Source organism: Rhincodon typus, chromosome 22, assembly GCF_021869965.1.
Source record: "Rhincodon typus isolate 14 chromosome 22, sRhiTyp1.1, whole genome shotgun sequence".
NCBI classification, from domain to species: domain Eukaryota; kingdom Metazoa; phylum Chordata; class Chondrichthyes; order Orectolobiformes; family Rhincodontidae; genus Rhincodon; species Rhincodon typus.
The window spans coordinates 29,733,568-29,754,876 of NC_063353.1; the positions used below are offsets into that span (position 1 = coordinate 29,733,568).

At 40.6% G+C, this 21,309-nt stretch overlaps 1 protein-coding gene across 5 annotated transcripts in view; it reads right to left on the reverse strand.

Moving 5' to 3' along the window:
• orc5 (origin recognition complex, subunit 5) overlaps window positions 1-19,665 on the reverse strand; it is a 90,814-nt gene extending 71,149 nt beyond the window's left edge. The window contains exons 1-6 of one of the 5 annotated variants that reach the window (XM_048610464.1): window positions 19,550-19,628; window positions 19,347-19,400; window positions 17,397-17,516; window positions 16,402-16,494; window positions 9,297-9,500; window positions 6,492-6,566 (exon numbers count right to left, since the gene is read on the reverse strand). In XM_048610464.1, the coding sequence (XP_048466421.1) occupies window positions 6,492-6,566; window positions 9,297-9,500; window positions 16,402-16,494; window positions 17,397-17,507 (483 nt within the window). In that variant the 5' untranslated portion in view covers window positions 17,508-17,516; window positions 19,347-19,400; window positions 19,550-19,628. Of the gene's footprint in view, window positions 1-6,491; window positions 6,567-9,296; window positions 9,501-16,401; window positions 16,495-17,396; window positions 17,517-19,346 lie in introns of all 5 variants that reach the window. The other 4 variants (XM_048610463.1, XM_048610466.1, XM_020526739.2 and 1 more) reach the window with 4 other exon arrangements.
• Window positions 19,666-21,309: the final 1,644 nt, after the last annotated feature.

Below are 21,309 nucleotides of genomic sequence, written 5' to 3' on the forward strand. Positions count from 1 at the left end.
AGAATTGGCGTAGCGTCTTCCTCCTCAACACGAACTGCAAAATCTTTGCCACGGCACTTTCAACTCACTTTGGCACTATGTTGGACCACATGATCCACCCAGACCAGTCCTACACCATCCCAGGCTGGACCAACCATGACAACATCCACCCAGTCCAGGACGTGATCCATTATTCCCAGTGGGCTGGCCCATCAAGCGCTTTTCTCTCCCTTGATCAGGAAAAGGCATTTGACAGAATAGATCACAAGTACCTACTCAGGACTCCATGAGCATTCAGGTTCGGTACGCACTTTCTTGCCCGGAGCAAACTTCTGTATGTTGCTGCAGAGTACCTAGTGAAGGTTAATTCGTCCCAGATGGTGCCCCTGCGTTTTGGAAGAGCAGTGCCTCAAGGCTGCCTCTGTCCAGCCAGCTTTATTCTCTCTACGTGGAGCCATTCCTGTACCTCTTGCATAAACAGCTTTCGAGTTTGGCTATGGATAGAGGTGGTTCTTTCGGCGTACACTGACAACGTGCTCCTCATGCTCACAGACGCCGCTGACTTACAGAGGATGCATGAATGAAGCATCCACTACAAGGATCAACTGGAGCAAGTGTTTGGGATTTCTGGTTGGTCTGTGGCAGATGGACCCCTTGCCGGAGAAGCTCTGGTGCTTCACGTAGAGTACCACTCACCTAGGAGCCCATCTTGCCCTACTTAGAAATCCTGGCCAGCAAATTGACAAGTCGGAGACCAAGGTGACCACTCGCCTAGCATGCTGGACAGAACTGCTTCGAGTGTTGTCCTACAGGGCACAAGTGCTAGTCATAAATCAGCTGCTGGCCGCCATGTTGCGGTACCAGCTTTGGTCCCTCTCCCAGCTTTGTCACCACCATCCAGAAAAGATCATCAAATTTTTCTAGGACAAGAGGCAACACTGGGTCACTGCTACAGTTCAGAGACTCCCTGAAGAGGGTTGTCAGGTGCTGCTGTGCCTTCGCATCCGGGTAGTGACTTTTCATCTTTGGATCCTGCAGCGATGTGCACGGTCATCTTCAGACCCTGGTGATGTACTTCTCCGTCAGGTGCAAGGCCTCTGTTACGACATGCAGCTCCTGTTCGTGGAGTGGCCAGGTCTTCTTCCAGGAATCACAGTCTGGGACATGGTCAGCTCACAACAGAGCTCTTGTCAGGGAGGTGCTGCTCAGGAACAGGTTCCTCCTCGAGCGCGGTTTGCGATAGCTGAGGGAGGAGAGAGCTTGGGATGCAGGGCTGACCAGAGTCAGGAACACACTGGATAGCAGAGAAGCAGCCTGAATAATGCCCTCACAGTCAACTGTGTTGGTGTCAGTCCACCTCGTGATCCGAACCATCCGGAACTTGACAGATGAGGCACTCGGCCTAAAACCTTGCGTGCACTTTATAGCACAGGCACATGAAGGGCTTCCAGACGAATTGACCTGTCGGTTTGGAACTCGATTTTGCCTCTGTGGGGCAGGCCCTCCCCCATGATGTGGTGCCCTACAATCTGAGCCATCTGAGGGATATCCAGCGCCCTTTTGAACTGCACAGAGGCATTTTTGTACAGGTTGATGCTGCACATTCTCCACTGCCATGCCTTCACCCGCTGCCCAGACATGCCTTGGTATAATATTTTGCCCTCCAGTGACAGAGATCCCCAGCGGAGAATCCTCTCCTCTTATATCAGGGATCTGGGGTGGACAGTGCTTCATGCGGAGATCCTGTGCAACTGGCAACTGAGCAAGTTCATGGGTGCCAGTCCACGAGCATGTTCTGTGGCCTGGAGGAGACAGTCTCCCACTTATGCAAAATGCATTTGTCTGCAGCCTCTTTTGTTAGTTTTTGAAGGAGCTGCTGTTAAAATTTTGGTTGCACTTCAACCCCTGATCTATGGGCACCCGGTGTTGATGGTGGTGTTTGGCTGGAGAGAACAAGTCTACGAGCCTTCTCGCAGCTTTGCTCCTGGGCCTAGCCACAAGATGGTCATCAACAGGTCCAGGCAGCTGACCGAAGAAGGGCTCACTGTTCCTGGCTGTCTGCCCCTCTTTCACAGTTACGTCCATGCTCAGGTGTCCCTAGAGAGGGAGCATGTAGTGCTCACCGGCACGGTCGCAGCTTTGAGACTGCTGGGCGCCGCGGGGACTGGAGTGCATTATCAGCCTGGATAATGATATTCTGACTTAGTTAATTTTCTCTGTAGTATAAGTTTCCATTTTGCCTTTTGAGTTTGCGTTTGTTTTCAGTTTGCTGCCCCGAGAAGAGGGCTGTCTTATTTTCCCTTTGTTCCGATTTCGGACCTCTTGGAAGGGCCAACGGCACTTGTTTTTAGTTCCGTTCTATTCCTGTCTCAGATATGCTTGGTGGAGATCGGTGTGAGGGGAATTTTATCTTTAGTTGAAATGAGCAGGGTAACATCCTCTGGATTCTAAACTATTGTTGTCCTTATCACAGAAGTGATCGATGGGGACGGAACAGAGGGCATTTATATATTTGTTTGGTTATTTGTTTGCTTAATTATTTGTTTTATTTGATTTTGCTTGAGTTTATTTTTATTTTGGCCCCTCTGGTCCCTGCCCAAAAGTGATTGGCAGGGTCACAGTCAAGGCAGAGCCATTTTTTTTTGCTCATTTATCTGCTTTTGTTTCTCCCCCAGGGTGATAGTGTCTTTATTTTTGTTTAACAAAGTCAAGGTAGCCTTATCTTCTGTTTCGAAAGAGCAGAGTGGACTTTGTTTTGTGTTTCACCTGCTGCTGTCCTGTCCTGGGAGTGTCTGATGGGGACAGTGTCAGGTGGGGGTGGAGTCTTAGTTTTTTATTCCTATTTACACCTCTCATTTAAAAGAGTGGAGGGTTGTTTTTCGGACTGGAGGCCTGGAACTAGCAGTGTTCCGCAGGGATCGGTGCTGGGTCTGTGTTTGTCATTTATATAAAACAATTTGGATGAGAATATAGAAAGCATGGTTAGTAAGTTTGCCAATGAAACCAAAATTGATGGTATAGTAGACAGTCACGGTTATCTAAGATGACAAAGGGATCTTGATTAATTGGGTGTATGGGCTGAGGAGGTGCACTTGGAGTTCAATTTAAATAAATGCGAGGTGTTGCATTTTGGTAAAATGAACAAGGGCAGGACTTTTACTGTTAACATTAGGGGACTACTGTGTACGGTTCTGGTTGCCCTGCTCTAGGAAGGATATTATGAAATTGGAGATGGTGCAAAAAAGATTTGCAAGGACGTTACCAAGACTAGAGGGTTCGAGTTATGTGGAGAGGCTGGGACTTCTTCACTGAAGTATTTAAGTTTATATACTGAGGTTTATAAAATCATGGGGGGCATAGAAAAGGGGAACAGCAAAGGTCCACACACCATAACTTTAAGGTGAGAGGAGAAAGATTTAAAAAGGGACCTGGGGGGCAAGATTTTCATACAGAGGGTGGATCATATGTGGAATGAACTGCCAGAGGAAGTGGCAGATGCATGCACAGTAACAACATTTAAGAGACATTTGGACAAGTATATGACTAGGAAAGGTTTACAGGGATATGGGCCAAATGCATGTTTTTGTGCTGTACTGACTATGTTAGCACCTCCCCATTAGGTGCTGGTGCCATTTCTGACATGCCCTTTTACATTCCTCTTGAACAAAGATTGACGTCCTGTCTCCATGGCAGCCACAGAACGAGGAGCAGGCTTAGCACTGAGGTAGCAAATTGTGGAAAACAATGCTGCTGATAACATCATGCTGCAAATGTTGCTCTGTGGTTTTACAGAGACAGGGCATATTCAGGGATGGTGACTGAAGAATCAAGGCTTTTGGCTGCAGAATAGTAATGTTACCCCCTGTTTGACATGTCAAAAAGGGGAAGACCCGTGTGATAGAGAAGTACACAACTGACAGCAAGGGAGACTTTGTGGGGTTGACTGGGCTAGTGTATTTTTTATAGTGCTAGACCCTCGGTCGGTGCCAAGTGTCCACGCAGTTTTATTTTTGTTTGACATTAGGGATTCTCATGGAGTAAACAACAATGCATTATCTGATGACCAATATTGCTACTTCTGTTCCAGCACAAACATCATTCAAGTGTTGCAATGGAAGTTCAGACTCCTGCAATCATGGCTCTGGATATCAGATCACAAAAAAGAAAGATCTTGAACAGATCTTCTCCCTGAAGGCCATCCTTCTGCTCTGCATAGTCTATGCAGATTCTCCCAAGTCACGTCCAACACCTAAATTCTGTTCAATATCAAAAAGACGCCTTCCTATGTCCTCCATGCCCAGGAGCAACTAGTTTATGCAGAAGCTTTGAAATCCACAAAAAAAATCTATAGCACCTGCACAACCCACACCCCACCGCCAACTCCCTGCAGACTTTTACATTTTTAACTATTGAAAAAAACAAGAGTTGACATAGCTACAAGAATTCAACCAACTTACTTATTCTGAGAAAGCACAGGCAAATAGCAGAGTTAGAATTCCCTGCTGTTTAACATGTGTTCAGCTATGCAGAATATAAGAAAGCTAGAGCTAGAGCTAAATTGCAGCGCTGACAGCGATTCAGCAGTGCATGCTGATTCAAGACCTTTCTGACCCTTAATCGACTCTAAATAGCCACAGTACAAGAAGGGCCGTAAGCACCTCTCTGTTCAGTGCTGTTCTGCAAAGTACTGTCAATCTTCATAAAAACCAAAAGAACTGCAGATGCTGTAAATCAGAAACAAAAACAAATTGCTGGAAAAGCTCAACAGGTCCGGCAGCATCCGTGGAGAGAAAACAGAGTTAATGTCATGGGTTGAGTGAGGAAGGGTCGCTCAACCCGAAATGTTAACTGATTTCTCTTCACTGTCATTCTTCCTTCTGTCTGTTTTCAGATGCCTCCTATACATCCAGTCCTGTTCTTACCTGACTTTTCCTGCTGTCTCAACTTGCGTGGTCATCAGTACAGGACTGCCTTTTCTTATGGTCATACTTTCACAAGTACCGATTGTTTAACTTGGGTAAAAGGCCAGGAGATTCTAAGACTGATCTTTCTGCAACCAGTTTCATTGGTTCGTTACTCTACACAGTGGATTCCAAGAACCCATGTGTGGAGTACTGCATGTAGGAGTCCAGGAGTTGGGGCCTAACTATGACTAATATGAAGATAATTTAACCTTTTAAGATGTGCCACTCTCCTTTATACTTCCAACGAGAATTCATCATGCACTTCCCATTATCTTCACCAATATGGCATCTTGCACGATTCACCATTGAAGTGTGCATACTGAACACCATTTTCACACCCAATTGGCACTCAACTAGTAGTCACTATGAAATGAAGTTCGATATTTAGAGGTTTGGAGCACCTTCCCTAAACTGCATGGCCTAAAAAATTGAAGAGACAACCATCAGCAGAGATATAAACAAAACTGGAGTTATGAAAAAGCCAGAAATGGAACAATGCAGAGATCTCTGCTCTAGGCTGGAAAAGATTGCAGGATGAAATGGGCAAAGATATGGACGGAATTGCAAGCAAGGACAAGAATATTAAAATTGAGACCTTTTTAAGACTAGAAATCAGTGTAGGTTAGTAAGCACAAGAGCGATAAGTGAAAAGGACTAAGTGCTAAGTTAAGATCGGAACAGATGAGTGCTGGAGACACTTTCTTTTAATGTAAGATGGGAGACCAATAGAATCGTCACATCTCAGGTTTAAACAAAAGAAAAGTATGGATGAGGGTTTTAGCACCAAGGAAGTTGAAACAGAACAGAGACAGCCATTACCACGGTGGTGCAAGTAGGCTGACTTTTTGATGGAGGGCATTTGGGATTGTAAGCCAATGCTCATGGTAGGGAGCAAGGGCAACAGCTTCAGTCCTTGCAACAAATTTTAATGTAATCAAACCAATCATGGATTCAGTTCTATCAACAATTTTCTATGATAAATATTCTTTGTTAATCCTCCATAGCAATTAAGTACATTTCCAGATTATCTAACATAATCCTCTAACAAGTTCCCTGCACCAGAGTAATCATTTTACCTCTGCTTGTCCAAAGCTGCAGTAATTCTGAAGCAAACATGCTTTGTGGCAGTTGCGGCTTGTCCCAATCTGCAGAAACTGCATCATGTTTGAACAAATAGGAAAAGGATAAAAGTATGCAGTTTGCAGAAATATGATTTAGAAAATACTAAGGCTGTGAAGATTTGCAAGGAAGAATTTACTGCTACCACAACAGCACTAAAAGAATGTGCATCAACTTCTGGTCCTCTTCTGGTCTTTAGCTGGGTTTCAGCTATAGGGAAAGAGGTAGCTCCATATGCATAGCAAACATAATACACTCAACAACAAAATTAGAAACTTTGCATCTAACAGCAAGTTCAAGGCCATTTTCAGTTCGACTGTACACTTATTTTACTAACAATATTTTTAAGATTTCAAAATATTCGAGAATGAAAATAATACAAGGTTGTTACAGGAAATAATTATAGCCGTTAAGAGACCAGCTACTTACCAATTCTTGGAACCTCAGAAATCCAGGCAACAGGTTTGAATCCATTTCCCTCAAATGCTCTGCTTTATCCAACACCTTGAATTAAGGCAGGTATTCCATTTAGCATTTACACAAGATACTTAGCCTACTTCAAAACAAATCACACATGCATCTTCCACCTTGTCATTTTATTCAAACGTGCGCAATTTAAAAAATAATTTATAAAAATGTGATATTCTTCTTACAGTTAGCTAAAAATCTTTGAACAGTATCTAACAGGGAGTAGCTACTGACTCCCAAAAAGTCGTAAGTCCCAGGAAGCCCATCACTTGCATCCGAGGGTGATAAAAAGCAGCCATGCGACAGAAGAAGCATTGCTAACAATGTTTCAAAATTCTTTACATTCTGGAAGAAATGCATAACACTGTAAAATATAAATATAACCTACGTTCAAGAAAGTCACTTTGCGTCGTGCAGCAAGTACAAGTGTGCAGAAGCCACGCACTGGCATGAGTGCGGAGCTTCCAAGCAGCTGTATGGCTATGCAGCTTTGAGAAAAACCTTTTGATGATGGGACTCAAACAGGTGGGCATCAAGAAAATATTTTGTGAAGTCTGGAAGTAGGGAACACAATTTAAAATGAAGAACTCATTCCTTTAACACAGAAGGGGAGATTTCTTTCTTCCAGGAGGATTGTTAGTCAGTGGAATTCCCTTTCTCACTGGAGGCTGAATCATTGATTCAAGGCAGATTTGGATAGATTTTTGAAAGACAAGGGAGTCAAGGATGACGGAGAGAAGACAGAAAAGTGGAGCTGAGACAACAAGAGATCATCCTTTAGCATATCTCATGGTAAAGGAGGCTGAAAGGGCCAAAAAGCAGTAAAATGTTGTTGTGGCACAGTGGTAGTGTCCTTACCTCTGAGCTTGAAGGCCCAGGTGAAGTTCCACCTGTTCCAGAGATATGCAAGAACAAGTTGATCAAAAATATCTACTACGCCATCATCCTTCCAAATCTTTTCTGCGGCTGCAAAACCTGGGTGACCTATTACCAACACTAAAAGATTGCCTAATCCATACCATCAGTGCTGCCTATGGAAAATCCTTTGTGTCAACTGGATGGATCACTACATAAATACTAGCATCCTCCATGAAGGAGGTAACCCAAGCACGGAGGCAACCAACCATTCTCAAAACCACAGCTGCTCTGGACGTGCCACTGTATCAGAATGCCTAACACTGACCTCCCAAAGTGCACACTCTACTCCCAGCTCATGACTGGTAAAATGTCATAGGACGGCCAGCAACAATATTCCAAAATTAACCTGAAAAGCTACTTGAAAATTGGGAAGAGTGCAGTGGACTGTCCACAATGCAGATTAAAGCAGCTGAAAATGTAATAGCAGAAAGGTGCACAACCACTCGTTGGCAATCAGTCTGTGGTCAATGTGGAATATGGTTTTATTAAAATGCTGTTTCTCCGTTAGCCATTTCATTTCCCTTTTTCACGTCCTCTAGCTTCCACTGATTACGTCCCTTTCTCTCTTCTCTGGAACTCCACGACAAGCATCCGCCTAATTCCAAGGGGCCACCAAGACACTTTCATTCATTAAAGAAAAATAAGCTTCTTGCCAACATTAGGTAACATACTTAATTAAACTAACAAATAATCAAAATAGATTACTAGAATGCGTAAGGTTTTGACTATTTAATTTTGATACCTACCTCTTGAGAATGGTGAGGGTATAAAATATAATCACGTTGTTATATCCAAAATTAATGATCTTCAATTACTAGATATGACTTATAGCCAATGGTATTTATTTTGGAGAAACAGACTCAGAGGCAGAATTACAGATGTTAGTTTTTAGATACAAGTTTTACCTGAAATGGATAGAACAACTAGAAGCAAATAGAACCAAGGGACATGTTTTAAAAAAAAATACAGAAACAAACATTCAGGTTAGATACCAGGGAGCATCCCCTTCCTTACAAGCATCTAACAGAAAAAATGGCTTGTTTAGTGACAAGTTGAACTAACCATGTCATCCTGAACTTCAATTATTTGTTTCAGAGTTTGGAAAATTCCTCAACACTTTAAGTAAAAGTTGGCTAAAGATTTCTGCCTCCCCTCTCATTTCCCGCCTCTCCTAAGAGTTGCCTTTTCCTTAAGTTGGAGGGGTAGTGAACATTAATAGCCTTTCTCACCCTTTCTTGATACGTCAAATTATTCTATATTCTATGATGTGAAACCATCCGCTGCCAAATACAGTGACCAGAGAATTTCTCAACAATTCAGTAATAAAATGATCTGCAAAGATCAACCAAGTCTCTGATTCAATTCTGGGGATCTGCACTGAGTTAGCTCTCTGGCAGACAGATTCAATAACACCAACAGCTTCAGCAAGACTGATCATGAGGAAAGCAAAAGATAAACCAGTACTTTGACTCCTTATCAGTATTGCAAAATCCTTGATTGAATTAGATGTATGGGCAACAAGTAAGGGAAAATTTGAACTGCCTTCCGATTAACTCCATGGTATTATCGCCTGCAACACTCAGAAAAAGGAAAACATGAGGAATGCATATTAGGAGAGCATGAAACCACATCTGGTAAGGAGAAATATGGGTGCAAAAAGGAAACATGTCTTTTAATAAGATTAGTAATTTTGATTCACAACCAAGCTAACCTCAACAGTACAGCACAGAGCCACCCTGCTGTGCCGACAATATGATAAAGCTGTCAGATTTATTCCATTTTGTTATATGACCCCCCGAAATGCTAATTTTTAAAAGAAGTTGTGTAATTTCATAATCATTTACTTACAATGTAGACAGTTTGATTGTGCAAATTCTGTTTGTGGACCACTTGCTTATAAAGTAGAACAAATTCATTGAGTGTGTTACACTGCAGATAAGAAGAGTATTCATTCTTGGGGGATAGCGAATGACCCTGCAGCTCATTAAGTATTTGTTCAAAAAGCATCCTTGAAGAAAAACATTCCACACAATTCACAATCACATGAGGAAACTGTAAAGAAGCAGAAACAATATATTAACTACAACAGGAACAGAAAAAAAATCTGCAAGTACTCCTAATTCTATTATCACATTACAAGGAATATAAATATAGAGCCCTAACAGACTAGAAAGACAGTTTCAACATTTGGGGCTGGGTTTCTCTTTTCATGCCTTTACAAGTTCAGTTACAAACAACCTGCAACACCAACCCAGTTTCCCCAAGTCAGGCATTCAACCGGTACTCAAAAGATCTTTTTTATAGGCCTTTTCCATCCATTTACAATATTTGAGCCCCATTGTCACCGTCATTTCATGTCTAACACAACCTTTCAACAGGCTATCCCAGGAAGGGAGTGCAATTGGGATGAATGAAAAAAAAAGGGAAATAGACAAGGTGCTTTGAAACTATTTGCCCCACTCTACATACCCCCTTGACTTAAGCACTGCAGTGGCCAGAAGTAACTCGAGGCAACAGGACTACTTAGGTTTGGCCAGTGACAGAACAAAAATGGAAAGACTCCAACAAAGGTGCAACACAGCGGGATTGAGTGTTCTCGTGCATGAACCACAAAGTTAGCCTGCAGGAGCCGGAAGTAATTAATGTAGGAGCCGGAAGTAATTAATGTAGGAAAGTGTGACATGGACAAGACAGGTACAATTACAACACTAAAAGGCATCTGGATGGGTACCTGAATAGGAAGGGTTTCAGAGGGATATGGGACAAATGCTGCTAAATGGGATTAGATCAGATTGAGATGTCTGGTCAGTGTGAACAAGTTGGACCGAAGGGCCTGTTTCCATGCTGTATGACTCTTGCTATTCCATTTTCATAACAGGCGAGAAAACACAATGGCACTTCATCGGAGGCTGCACTAATGACGTTACCCAGCAGGGTAATGAAACATCTGCGGAAAAACAACAATCCAGCTCGGCGAGCCAACCAACCACAACATCCACAACCCAAGCTACAAATCTATTCAAAAACTTTATTCCATTTTCTGTTTAAAGAAAATTCCAATGCTTGGAATATAATGGCTAACGGCCTGACCAAATAAAAATCTGCACCTAGACCACCGAGCAGCAACTAATATTTATTTTCTTATAAGTACTACCTTATAGATAGAAACCAGCAAATAACTTCAGTACAATACTGTCAGGCGATAAAAAAAGCTCTCATCTGAAAATTAACTTTTATTTACCAATCTACTTTGATGCTCAACTTATTATAAACGTTCATTTTGCAGGAGATAGCAGAATCCAATTAAAGTCCTTTCAAAAAAAATACATTGAAATGAACCAAAGATGGCTTTGCCGATTATCATCATGGAAATGATTTCCCCTTACAAGAAAAATGCTGAACTTACAAAAAAAAGACTGAGGGAAGAACTTAGAACACTACTCCAGATATGGTCTTACCCGTGCCCTGTATGACTCAAGTGTAACCTCTGAATTTTTGTATTCAATTCTCACAATAAACAATAACATTCTATTAGCTTTCCTACTTACTTGCTGTACCTGCCTACTAGATTTTGAGATTCATGTACTTGGGCCCCCATAATTCTGTAATCTTTCATCATTTAGATAATAATTCCTTTTATTTTGTGCCAAAATGGATAATTTCACATTTGCCTACATTATACATAATTTGTCAGATTTGTTCAGTCACTTAACCTACACAAACACCCAAGATTCAATCAAGCTTCAAAGTATGCGCTCCAGAAGTACATCTTTAATAATTACGTGACTTCTTACTCTTCACACAAAGAAAACAAATTTGCTCGCTAAATGTCATCATTGAGCAACAATATTAACCGATTTCACTGAAACAGGAAATGGATCAGTTTCATCACCTAATACCTGATTCTTTATGAAATAACAGTGACAATAATGTAACATTTGTTTTCTAAGTAACATTATGATATGAATAATCAGATCTCAAAACACATTTGTAGAATGGACAAACATTGAAACAGAACACTATGTAAAGAATCAACAGTCCTATTTATCTTTTACTGAAGAAAGTAGAACTTTGAGGTTGGTTGGCTCACCGAGCTGGTTTGTTGTTCCGCAGACGTTTCATTACCCTGCTGGGTAACATCATCAGCGCAGCCTCCAATGATGCGTCGGTGTGTTTTCCCACCTGGTTTTTAAACTCTGGAGTCTGTTGAGCTGGATTGCCTCACTTCCGGTTTTCCTTCATAGTGGAGTGTATATGGGGACGAGTTCAATATGTTTATTAATAGCATGCTTCGTGGAGTACCAGGCTTCTAGGAATTCCCGTGCCTTTCTCTGCTTAGCTTGTCCCAGGATTTTGGTGTTGTCCCAGTCGAATTGGTGGTTCTCCTTATCCATGACAGAGTGAGTATTGGTCGTGTCTTTTTGTAGCCAGTTGGTGTTCATGTACTCGTGTTGTTAGTTTCCTTCCTGTTTGTCCAATGTAGTGTTTCTCACAGTCTCTGCAGGGGATCTTATAAAGATGACACCGGTCCTGTCCATGGCAGGAGTGGGTCTTTAGTTCGGGTGAGCAGTTGTTGTGGGGTTGATGTGGGCTTGTGCGCCACTCTGATGCCCAACGGCCGTAGAAGTCTTGTGGGGAGTTCCGATGTGTTCCTGATGTAGGGTAGTGTGATGAGTGTGTCAGGGCGTGTAGTATCTTCCTGATGTTGTTCGTGTAGGCATCTTTTGACCCAGTTTTTTTGGATATCCATTATCCCTGAAAACCTGGAAGAGGTATCCTTCTTCCTCTTGGCGTAGTTCTGTGTTGCTGCCCATTTAAATAGTGTTTGCATGCAGCTTCGTTTGTGCGTGTTGGGATGGTTACTGTTGAAGTTCAGTACCTGGTCAGTGTGTGTGGCTTTTTTGTGTACTTTCGTTTGGAGTTCCCCATTTGTCTTGCGTTCTACCATGACGTCCAGGAATGGGAGCTGTTTGTTCTTCTCCTCCTCTCTGGTGAATTTTATTCCGGTGAGGGTGTTGTTTATAAGTTTGTGTGCCTCCTCTATTTTGGTCCGTTTTGGTTGGATTAGTGGAAGGGCCGTCCTTTCTAGTCTTTGCATCACTGCCTCTGCTAAGAGTCCAGAGATAGGTGATCCCATGGGGGTCCCGTTGATTTGTTCGTACGTTTGGCCGTTGGAAGTGAAGTGGGTGGTGAGGCATAGGTCCAGTAGTTTGAGCAGGTTATCTGTGGAGATGGTTTCACTGGGGTCTTGCTCTTGTTCCAGTCGTGCTGTCATTCTTTCCCTTGCTAGTGGTATGTCTATTGATATAAATAGGGCAGTGACATCAAACAATATCATGGTCTCCTTGTCGTCTATCCTCATGTCTTTGATGGAGTTGAGGAATTCTTGGGCTGAGTGGATGGAGTGGGGTGACTTGTTGACTCGATGCCTGAGTCTCCTTTGTAGTTCCTTGGCTAATCTGTGATGGAGTGCCTAGTAGAGAGACTATGGGTCTAAGGGGTACTTCCTGCTTGTGCACTTTCGGGAGGCCGTAGAATCGGGGTGGGTGGGGCGGTGTTGGTTCCTTCGGGTTTCATTCTTAAGGAGTCTGTTTTGTTGATCTGTCCTGCCTGTTTAAGTCTTTTTAGCACGTAGAGGGCTCAACACCCACAACCCGAGCTGCAAATCTACTCCAAAACCTTAAAAGTAGAATTTTTAATTATGTTGTTGTTACAAACATGCACAGTGATAGTGGGAGCTGCTGTTTGAGCCAAATTAGACCAAATTATAAATATTAAAAAAAGGTGTTAGCCCCTTAAAAAGGGGCTCTGTAGTGGAAACCAAAAGTATAAAATTAAAAAACTCAAAATTAGAATTAAAAAAAGTTGAAAAATAATAATGCACTCTAACTCCTGAATTGGCCAACAGCCATTGAAGGCTTTCAGCATGGACACCACACAAGTCTACTCCAAGAACACGAACATTACTCAAGAAGCGAGACAGGCAGTAAGGCCAAAACAACCCTGCTCAACCAGCTGATGTTTATGGCCACCTTGAACAGGAAAATTCAGTCAGAAGTTACATGCCACCAGGTTATAGCCCAACAGGTTTACTTAAAATCACAAGCTTTTGGAGTGCTGCTCCTTCATCAGGTAAAGTGTTCTGAAAGGACCAATACCTGGTGTCATGTGACTTCTGACTTTGTCCACCCCAGTCTAATACCGGCATCTCCACATCAGGAAATTTCAGCACTCGACTACTGAGCAGAAACATGATTTTGTTTCATGAAGTTGAACTTGATGGCCACATAATCTGACTGTGAAAGGATTCAAAATCATGACAATCATCTGATAGCAATATCATACATGTGAAAATCCCATATCACCTTCTTTCAGCCACTGCGCAGAAGCATCTATTCCCCCTCACACAGTGGTCACAATGGTGAGACCATCGTCTGCTTGTACCACTGGCTTATATATTTAAATCCAATAGTGGATCTCCCAGTGGAGTCTGAAGATATGTTATCACTTGCTTGTTTTTAAATCACCCTTACGTTGCAGCTTTAATATTCAAATCCTGTATTTTTTCTCTCCCTAATTTTCGGGGAAGAGTTAATGATTGACTGACTCAGTAGGAAAAGGAAATGCCAAATGTCAGAATTTCCAACTAAAGCTGGTTGCAGACGGCCTTTGGATTACTGGTGAGTGAATTAGAAGATTATGAAATCCCTCTTATTTATGCTTTCAAAAACAAAGAGAAAAGGGAATATATTGACCATTGCACATTATTGTAGTTGCTAGTACTCACACCTCAGAAGGTTGTGAATTCAAAACTTACACCTCGAGACTTAAGCATGGAAGTCAACATAAGTGCTCCAATGTGACAATACAGGAGTTACTGCTGTCAGATGTATTGGCTTTCAGATGGTATGTTAAATAGAGGGCCAATCTACCCTCTCAGGTGATACAAACTCCCCATATCTCAATTCTGAAGAACAGCTCCAACTTAATACTGGCATCTTAACCAATATTTAACCTTGAAATCAACATTACAAAAAGATTCTCTGGCCATTAGCACATCTTCGAGGAGCCTGCGAGTCAGAAATTGGCTACCATGTTTCTAATACTACAGTAGTAACAATACTTGTCTGTGAAGCACTTTGGGGTTTCCAGTCAACATGAAAGGCACGATTAAATCCAAGTGTTTCTCAAGGATCACTCATGCTATCAATGTGACACATCAACACCTATCTGCTTCATGACCTTGTGCACAAAACAGACAGTACAACTCAAATCAGCCAAATGACAAGCGCAGTTCATTCATCAAGATCCCAGTCAAGCTGGCCAGTACATACTATGCAAGTATGCAGAATCTAAATTTACACAAGCTTCCATACTTATGTGACATGATATTTAACATATTCTAAACAACTGTGGCTCAACTTGAGTAAAGAAATGAGCATTTATTCTGTACCTTACAGACACTGATTCTGACGTAACCTTGGTTGTATAATGCAAAGATATATTATCAGTTCAAATGTTTGCAAAAGAAATAATATATGACTTACAAATGGAACACTACATGCAATGGTGAGATAGCAGGAAGTTCAAATAATCACCATTAAATCTAAATGAAGTGATTTTACTTCAAAGAAAAACTCTTCCTACCTTCTACAGCAAAATACATAAAAAGGGAAACATGTAGCACAATAAATCTTTTCAGTCAGACAAGATTTATAAATGCCTTTTGCAGCTGATGAGGTCCTCTTTATTTATCAAATAAATTGGAGTCATTGCATAGCAATGCATATTGTCCATATCACCTCCATTCAGATTTCAACAACTGCTTCTCAGTCATCATTCTTTCAGCTTGAGAAAATATGGTGAAACCTTTCAACATTTGTTAGCTTATCCCACAGTCAGTAGGAAGTGGGCTTTTTTTTTTGTAAAAAAAAAAGGACAAGACAGCTTTGAGATCAAGTCAGCAAAGATATTTTGCCCACCTTTCAAAGTACCATTCTAGCAAAATAATCAATGTTCAGATCTCTGCTCCAGAAAAAACAGTGACTTCACTTTTAACTACTTCATTATAAAAATGATTTGAAATTTGTAGTCATTTTACAAACTAAGCACAATTGCCATTCAAGAGAATATATTAGTTCCTGAGCTTCGAACGCAGAGTATAAAAACGTAATGAAGTTTTACAGTCAATTTCTTCAATCACATCACGATTTTGCAATTCTTGTTTGCGTTTGCTTTTCAAAATGTCTCACAACATAATGTATGTATTAGATGAAGTATGACTACTTTTATTCTGACAATGAGAACTGCAAGAAACTGCAATCCTTAAATTGTCAAAAATAACGATCAATGCGATACGAGCATCAAACTTCACAGTAAAATACAATGGTAGAAATGTGAGGTATCAAACATTTCAAATACAAAGAAACAGCAGTCAAACTTACACTGTTGAAAACAGATCAGTTTCATTCACATTTGAATATAATATCTTGTTTTGCAGAGTTCATCATTATTTCACACTCTGTTACAATAAATGTTATTTTTCACCTTAACAACACAAATGTCAAGCATGCCCCTTGATTTTAATACAGCTTTGAGTAGGTAGGCTTTCTGGCATACTCTTGCACCACATAACAGTACTGGGAAAGCTCATCACCTGACAAGTTATCATTCTAACATTTCCAGCTTTCATCTTTTCTCTAGCTGGTGTAACCATTCACATCCCACCCAAGATCATATTACAGCTTGCAAATGGAGATTTATCTTATTCTCGCCTATTTTCATTATATTTTGCAGACCTTCGGACATTTTCTACATCATTGGCGCTATACATATACAAGTTTTTGGCAATCCATGTCACTGATGTGGCAAATCTATAACTTAGGGCTCCCAGGTTACTACAATTAATAAGTAATACGCTTGTTTGGCAACTGGAGCTCTCATTTCATCTTACCTTCAATGTCTTCAGCAACATTTGCGTCACATAGGTTTTCCCTGTGGCAGTATGTCCGTACACAAAAATGGATGGATAACTATAATGGTGAGGCTGGAAGGTCAAATGAAATATTTTCACAATTACTGAAACATGTACAGGAGGTATGCATTTCTTAAAAAAAAGTTGTAGAGAATCTGATCTAACTAGATTTTTCACACTCACAGTTATCTGAAATATAGGCTACAATTATTAATATTGCATAGTAAATTAATGAACTGTATTTATTCAAAGCACCTGAGGAAACTTTAGATTTTTTCTACCAATTATCTCCCAACCAATGAGACTAATGTACAACATAATCTATCATGATAACTTTGACCCAGAATAACAAGTATAAAGCCTGATTAAACTAAAGAAAAACTTGGCAGAATGAGTTAACAAGCATTGGTAAAATTGCTGTATTATCGACTGCAGCACCAACCAACTCTGCACCCAGAGCAGATGCAAAGAACAATGGGATTTCAGAATTGAAGGCCAATGTCAAATGGTGCATGAGATGCAAGAACAGGTGCGATTTAGAACGCCGTTAGAAAACAAAAAAAATTACACCATCTATCACAGGAATTCAATAACAATAATGTTAACAATGATGAAGACGATGAAGAAGGTCCACATGCTGTTATACAATCAGGATGTTAGGACAAATCGTTTGGTGATTCAGATGGAGGTTAGTGATTTTGAAGGAATTCAACATGAAGTGTTGTAGTTGCTTTATCATTTTATTAATATTGAATTAAATTGAATGTTTATATTAATACAATATAAAATAAATATTACTGAATCAATTTACATTTAGTGTTATCCATTTTATTCCTTACAACAGTCTTTCCTGGGCACAAATTAAGCATGCACGTCAATCCCTCAAAGGCACGAACAGCAAAGGTCCACCTCAGAATTTTGGCCTAAAAATATGGTATCAAAATTCAGCCAATTCATTTAAAATACAAAATTACCTCTCCCAGTATTGATTGCAGAGTTAAAATCTGAGGATCCCGACAAATCAATTTCTCTTTCAGTAAGAGGATTCTGTCTTCTGAATATTCGCCATGGTCAAGTTTAGACATCTTTACAAACTGTAGGAACAAAGTTCTCCCATAGATTATAAAATAAGAACGAATTAAATTAAACATATTGAAAAGATTATTCTCACTATTTTGTATAGGTATCAACTTAAGCAATTATTGATGCTTTGAAGAATGTGATACTTTGTTTACCTACACTATTCATATTCAAAATAATTTCTAAGGTGTAATGTCGAAGGAAACAGACCTATTACATTTGGAACAAATGGGACACTTAAACCTTCTTAATGAAAGGCTTCCATTTTTGAATAATAGCAAATGAGGTTGCAGAGAAAATAACTGACTGCAAATTTCAGTCATAAAGACATGGTACAGTAATGGCATACCTCAAGGACAGGAAGAGGGGCATAACATGAATCCCTTTCTTGAGCTACCCTGTCAGGAGATTGGTGTCTGCATCCTGCAAATGTATACAAGATGTCTAAAAAGGATCTTGTGGTGCAGTGCTACCTCTGAGCCAGAAGGCCTAGGTTCAAGTCCCATCTGCTCCAGAGATGTGTAATGACAACTCCAAACAGGTTGATAAGAAAATATCAATAAAAACATTTATGGTATTCAATGAATCAAGTCTTATGTGGCATTATTTAATTTCTAGACTTTTTTTGGATCTGCAGCCTCATTTTTCTCACTTTCATAGCTACAACAATTAGCATTTATATAATATTTTTAAGCATCAGAAAATATCCTAAGGCGTTCCCCCTTAGAATCAGAATCAGCAAAACAAAAACATCATGAGGTGCACTTGAAAGATGAGGTGGAAGATTTAATAAGCATCTCAAAAAGCACATAGTTAGAAGTTAGGTGCAGTTAGAAGTAGAAATCTCTACAGCTTAGGACTGAAGGCAATTCACCAACGGTTGGGCAAAGAGAGAAGACAGTGCACAGAAGTCAGAGTCAGAACAGCATGGAAGTTGAAGCAATGACATTAAGGAATTTAGAAACAAGAATGAGAATTTCAAATTAATAATACAACAAACTTGAAACAGAAGCAATCGTAGGCAACTCTGGTCTGTGATTTAACAGGTGACGTTTCTGCATCCAAATGTACAAACACTTACTTAAATATTTGTGGTCAGCATTAATTTCCAAAATTTCCATTAAGATTTAAGTTGCAACATAGTTCACATTACATCATAAGTAAAAATGAGCTACATGCATCAAATTATTTCCTGTCTCTCAAACGAAGAAAAAATACTGCAGATGGCAGAAATTTGAAATAACAGGAAATGCTGGAAATACAACAGGCCTGACAAAACATGTGCAGAGCAAAACCAAGTAAACATCTCAGATGTTTCCGATCAGAGTAGGACAAAAGAAAAAGTGCATCAAGTTTTGAGCGAGTGAAAAGGGTCAAGGGAGGGTATGAGTGGTTAAGGTGGAAAATATAATCAAAAGGGAAAGTTTGTAAGAGGGTGGAGCACAGCAGAAACACACAAGATTTTTAAAAAAGCAAAAAAAATTTAAAGAACAGGCAAGTGAGATAGAAGAAACAAATTCGGATTCCTCCAGAGTGAAATACAAAATTGAGCATTCTCGGGAGAACACTAATTCCCCTTATTGTTTTGAATTGTCAGCACGAAAGCTGTAGGGGTGTTTATTTCTAAAATTTGCCTGTGTGAAGATAAAAATGTTTGCAACTAAAACATATGGGGGGGGGGGAAGGAAGTTGGTTCAATCTAAAAGCATTTTGTGTAAAAACTGAAAACTCGTGTGAATCCACTTTGCTGTATCCATTTAAGACGCCAAAACGTTGCGCGAAATGCATCATAGGCTTTAAACAATTTAACAGTTAACAGATCGTCAAAAAAAAATGCCACCCACCTAGAGCGGCCGCTAACTTGGTTTTACTTGTTGTTTTCCTCACTTGGACCAAATCTTGTTAATATGAATTGTTATTTTTAAAAGAAAGACACGTCACAGTTTAAAATCAACTTCATACTCCAATGTGTTTGAAATCAACTGGCACTCTTTTTTAGATCCGCGGAAAGTAAGGGATCAATTCCCAATGCTAGTCCGGCACTCACCAACCGTAACCATTAATCAAAATTACCACGCGACCCCAATACCGTCTCCTTCCCGGGTTAATCAGCCTCTCACGCGCCAAAGCCTCCTTCCATGAACTTTCACCCCACGACCCGAGATCCTACTGCGCAGGTGTGAGAACACGCAGCACACTGGGACTTGTAGTTTGTGGGCGGAGGAACCCAAATTCATTTAAAAAACGAAAACAAAATACTGGGAGTTCTCAGCAGATCGAGTAACAACTGTGGAGAGGGGAATCAGAGCTAACGTTCATATCAGTTATCTTTAATTCAGAATTGTGGAAAAAGGTTAGTAACGTAATAAAAAGGGCTCTGGAGAAACTCATTCGGTCTGGCAGCATCAGTGGAGAAAAAAAAGTTAGAATTTCGAGTCCATTGACAAAGGGTCACTACACAAGTAGCCAGACCTGCTGAGTTTCTCTGGCATTTTACGTTTTTTGTTTCAGATTTCCAGCATCTGCAGTTCTTTGTTTTATTCTAGAAATGTAATAGGTTTTGAGGAAGGACGTGGGCGCAGGCAAAGCAATGAAAAGGCAGGACTGATAGACTGCAAAATAGGACAGTCTTAATTGTAGCATAGTTGGTCTTGAAAGGCTTGCTTGAAGAAACAAGACAATCTTCACCAATGTCAAAGTTGATCAGTTTTAAATATATCTGAGTAGTGTTCACATTTTTTTGTTGATGATGTTTACCATGGTTACTGAGTGATAAACTAGTCTTCAATGTCATTCTCCTTTTGATTGAATTTTTGTCTCTTTTATAGGCAGTGCCTTAGAATTGAGGATGATTTGCTTTCACTTTGTGTTCAATGGGTTCTGAGGTAGCTGACAAGTCCATTCTGCAGACTCGGTGACATATGGGGTAGGTGTGCTTGGAAGGGTAGATAGATGAGTTGTTGGGAGGTTTGTGCACTCAGATCTCTGACTCCTGGACTACCTTTGTTCGTTCCCTTTAATGGGTTTGGTATTTTCCCAATTGAACCGTCTCTATTTTGGTCAGTCAAGCCAAGGATTTCCATGAGTCTGCTTGGACGTTTAGCCTCTTCAGAATGATTCAAGGTTTGCCCTAAAGTATTTTCATTGCCCTCCTGTGCCGGGGGTGGGAGGTGCTCCTGCCACCACTAAGTACCAAGTAGAGCAGTAGCTTTAAGTGACTGCTGTTTGGCTTATGAGCAAAATGTTCTACCCCTGCACTGGATCAGATTTTTGGGTGATTAATACCTTGATGTTGGATATAATGATTTGAGACAGGACATTGCTATTGAATTGCCTTCCTTGTCACTGGATTTGGAGGATCTTGCAAAAGCTCCACTGATGGTACTTCAACGATGCACTTAGTTGCTTCCTATATCTTTTATACGCTCCAAAGCATAAAAGTGTGGCATTCACTGGTGCTCAGCAAACCATGATCTTAGTTTCATATGTGAGATCCTGCTTCTCAGATACTTTTTTCAATGCACCGTAGGCTGAGCTGACACATTGGAGGTGATAATACATGTCATAATCTGTCTGCCTTCATCAAGAGGAGGCACCCAAGTTATATAAAATGGTCCACATTTTACAGGATCGTGGCATTGATCTTAATCGATAGGGAGAGGTGTCGTACTTTGAGAGCTAGTAGGAAAGGGTCCTTAGTTTAAAATGTTAGAGCTGTTAAGATGTTAGAGCTACAACTCCAGTCAGTTGCATCATTTCTGTTTATTAGATTCTGGCTCAGCCATATCCAGTTTTTTTCTCAGCAAC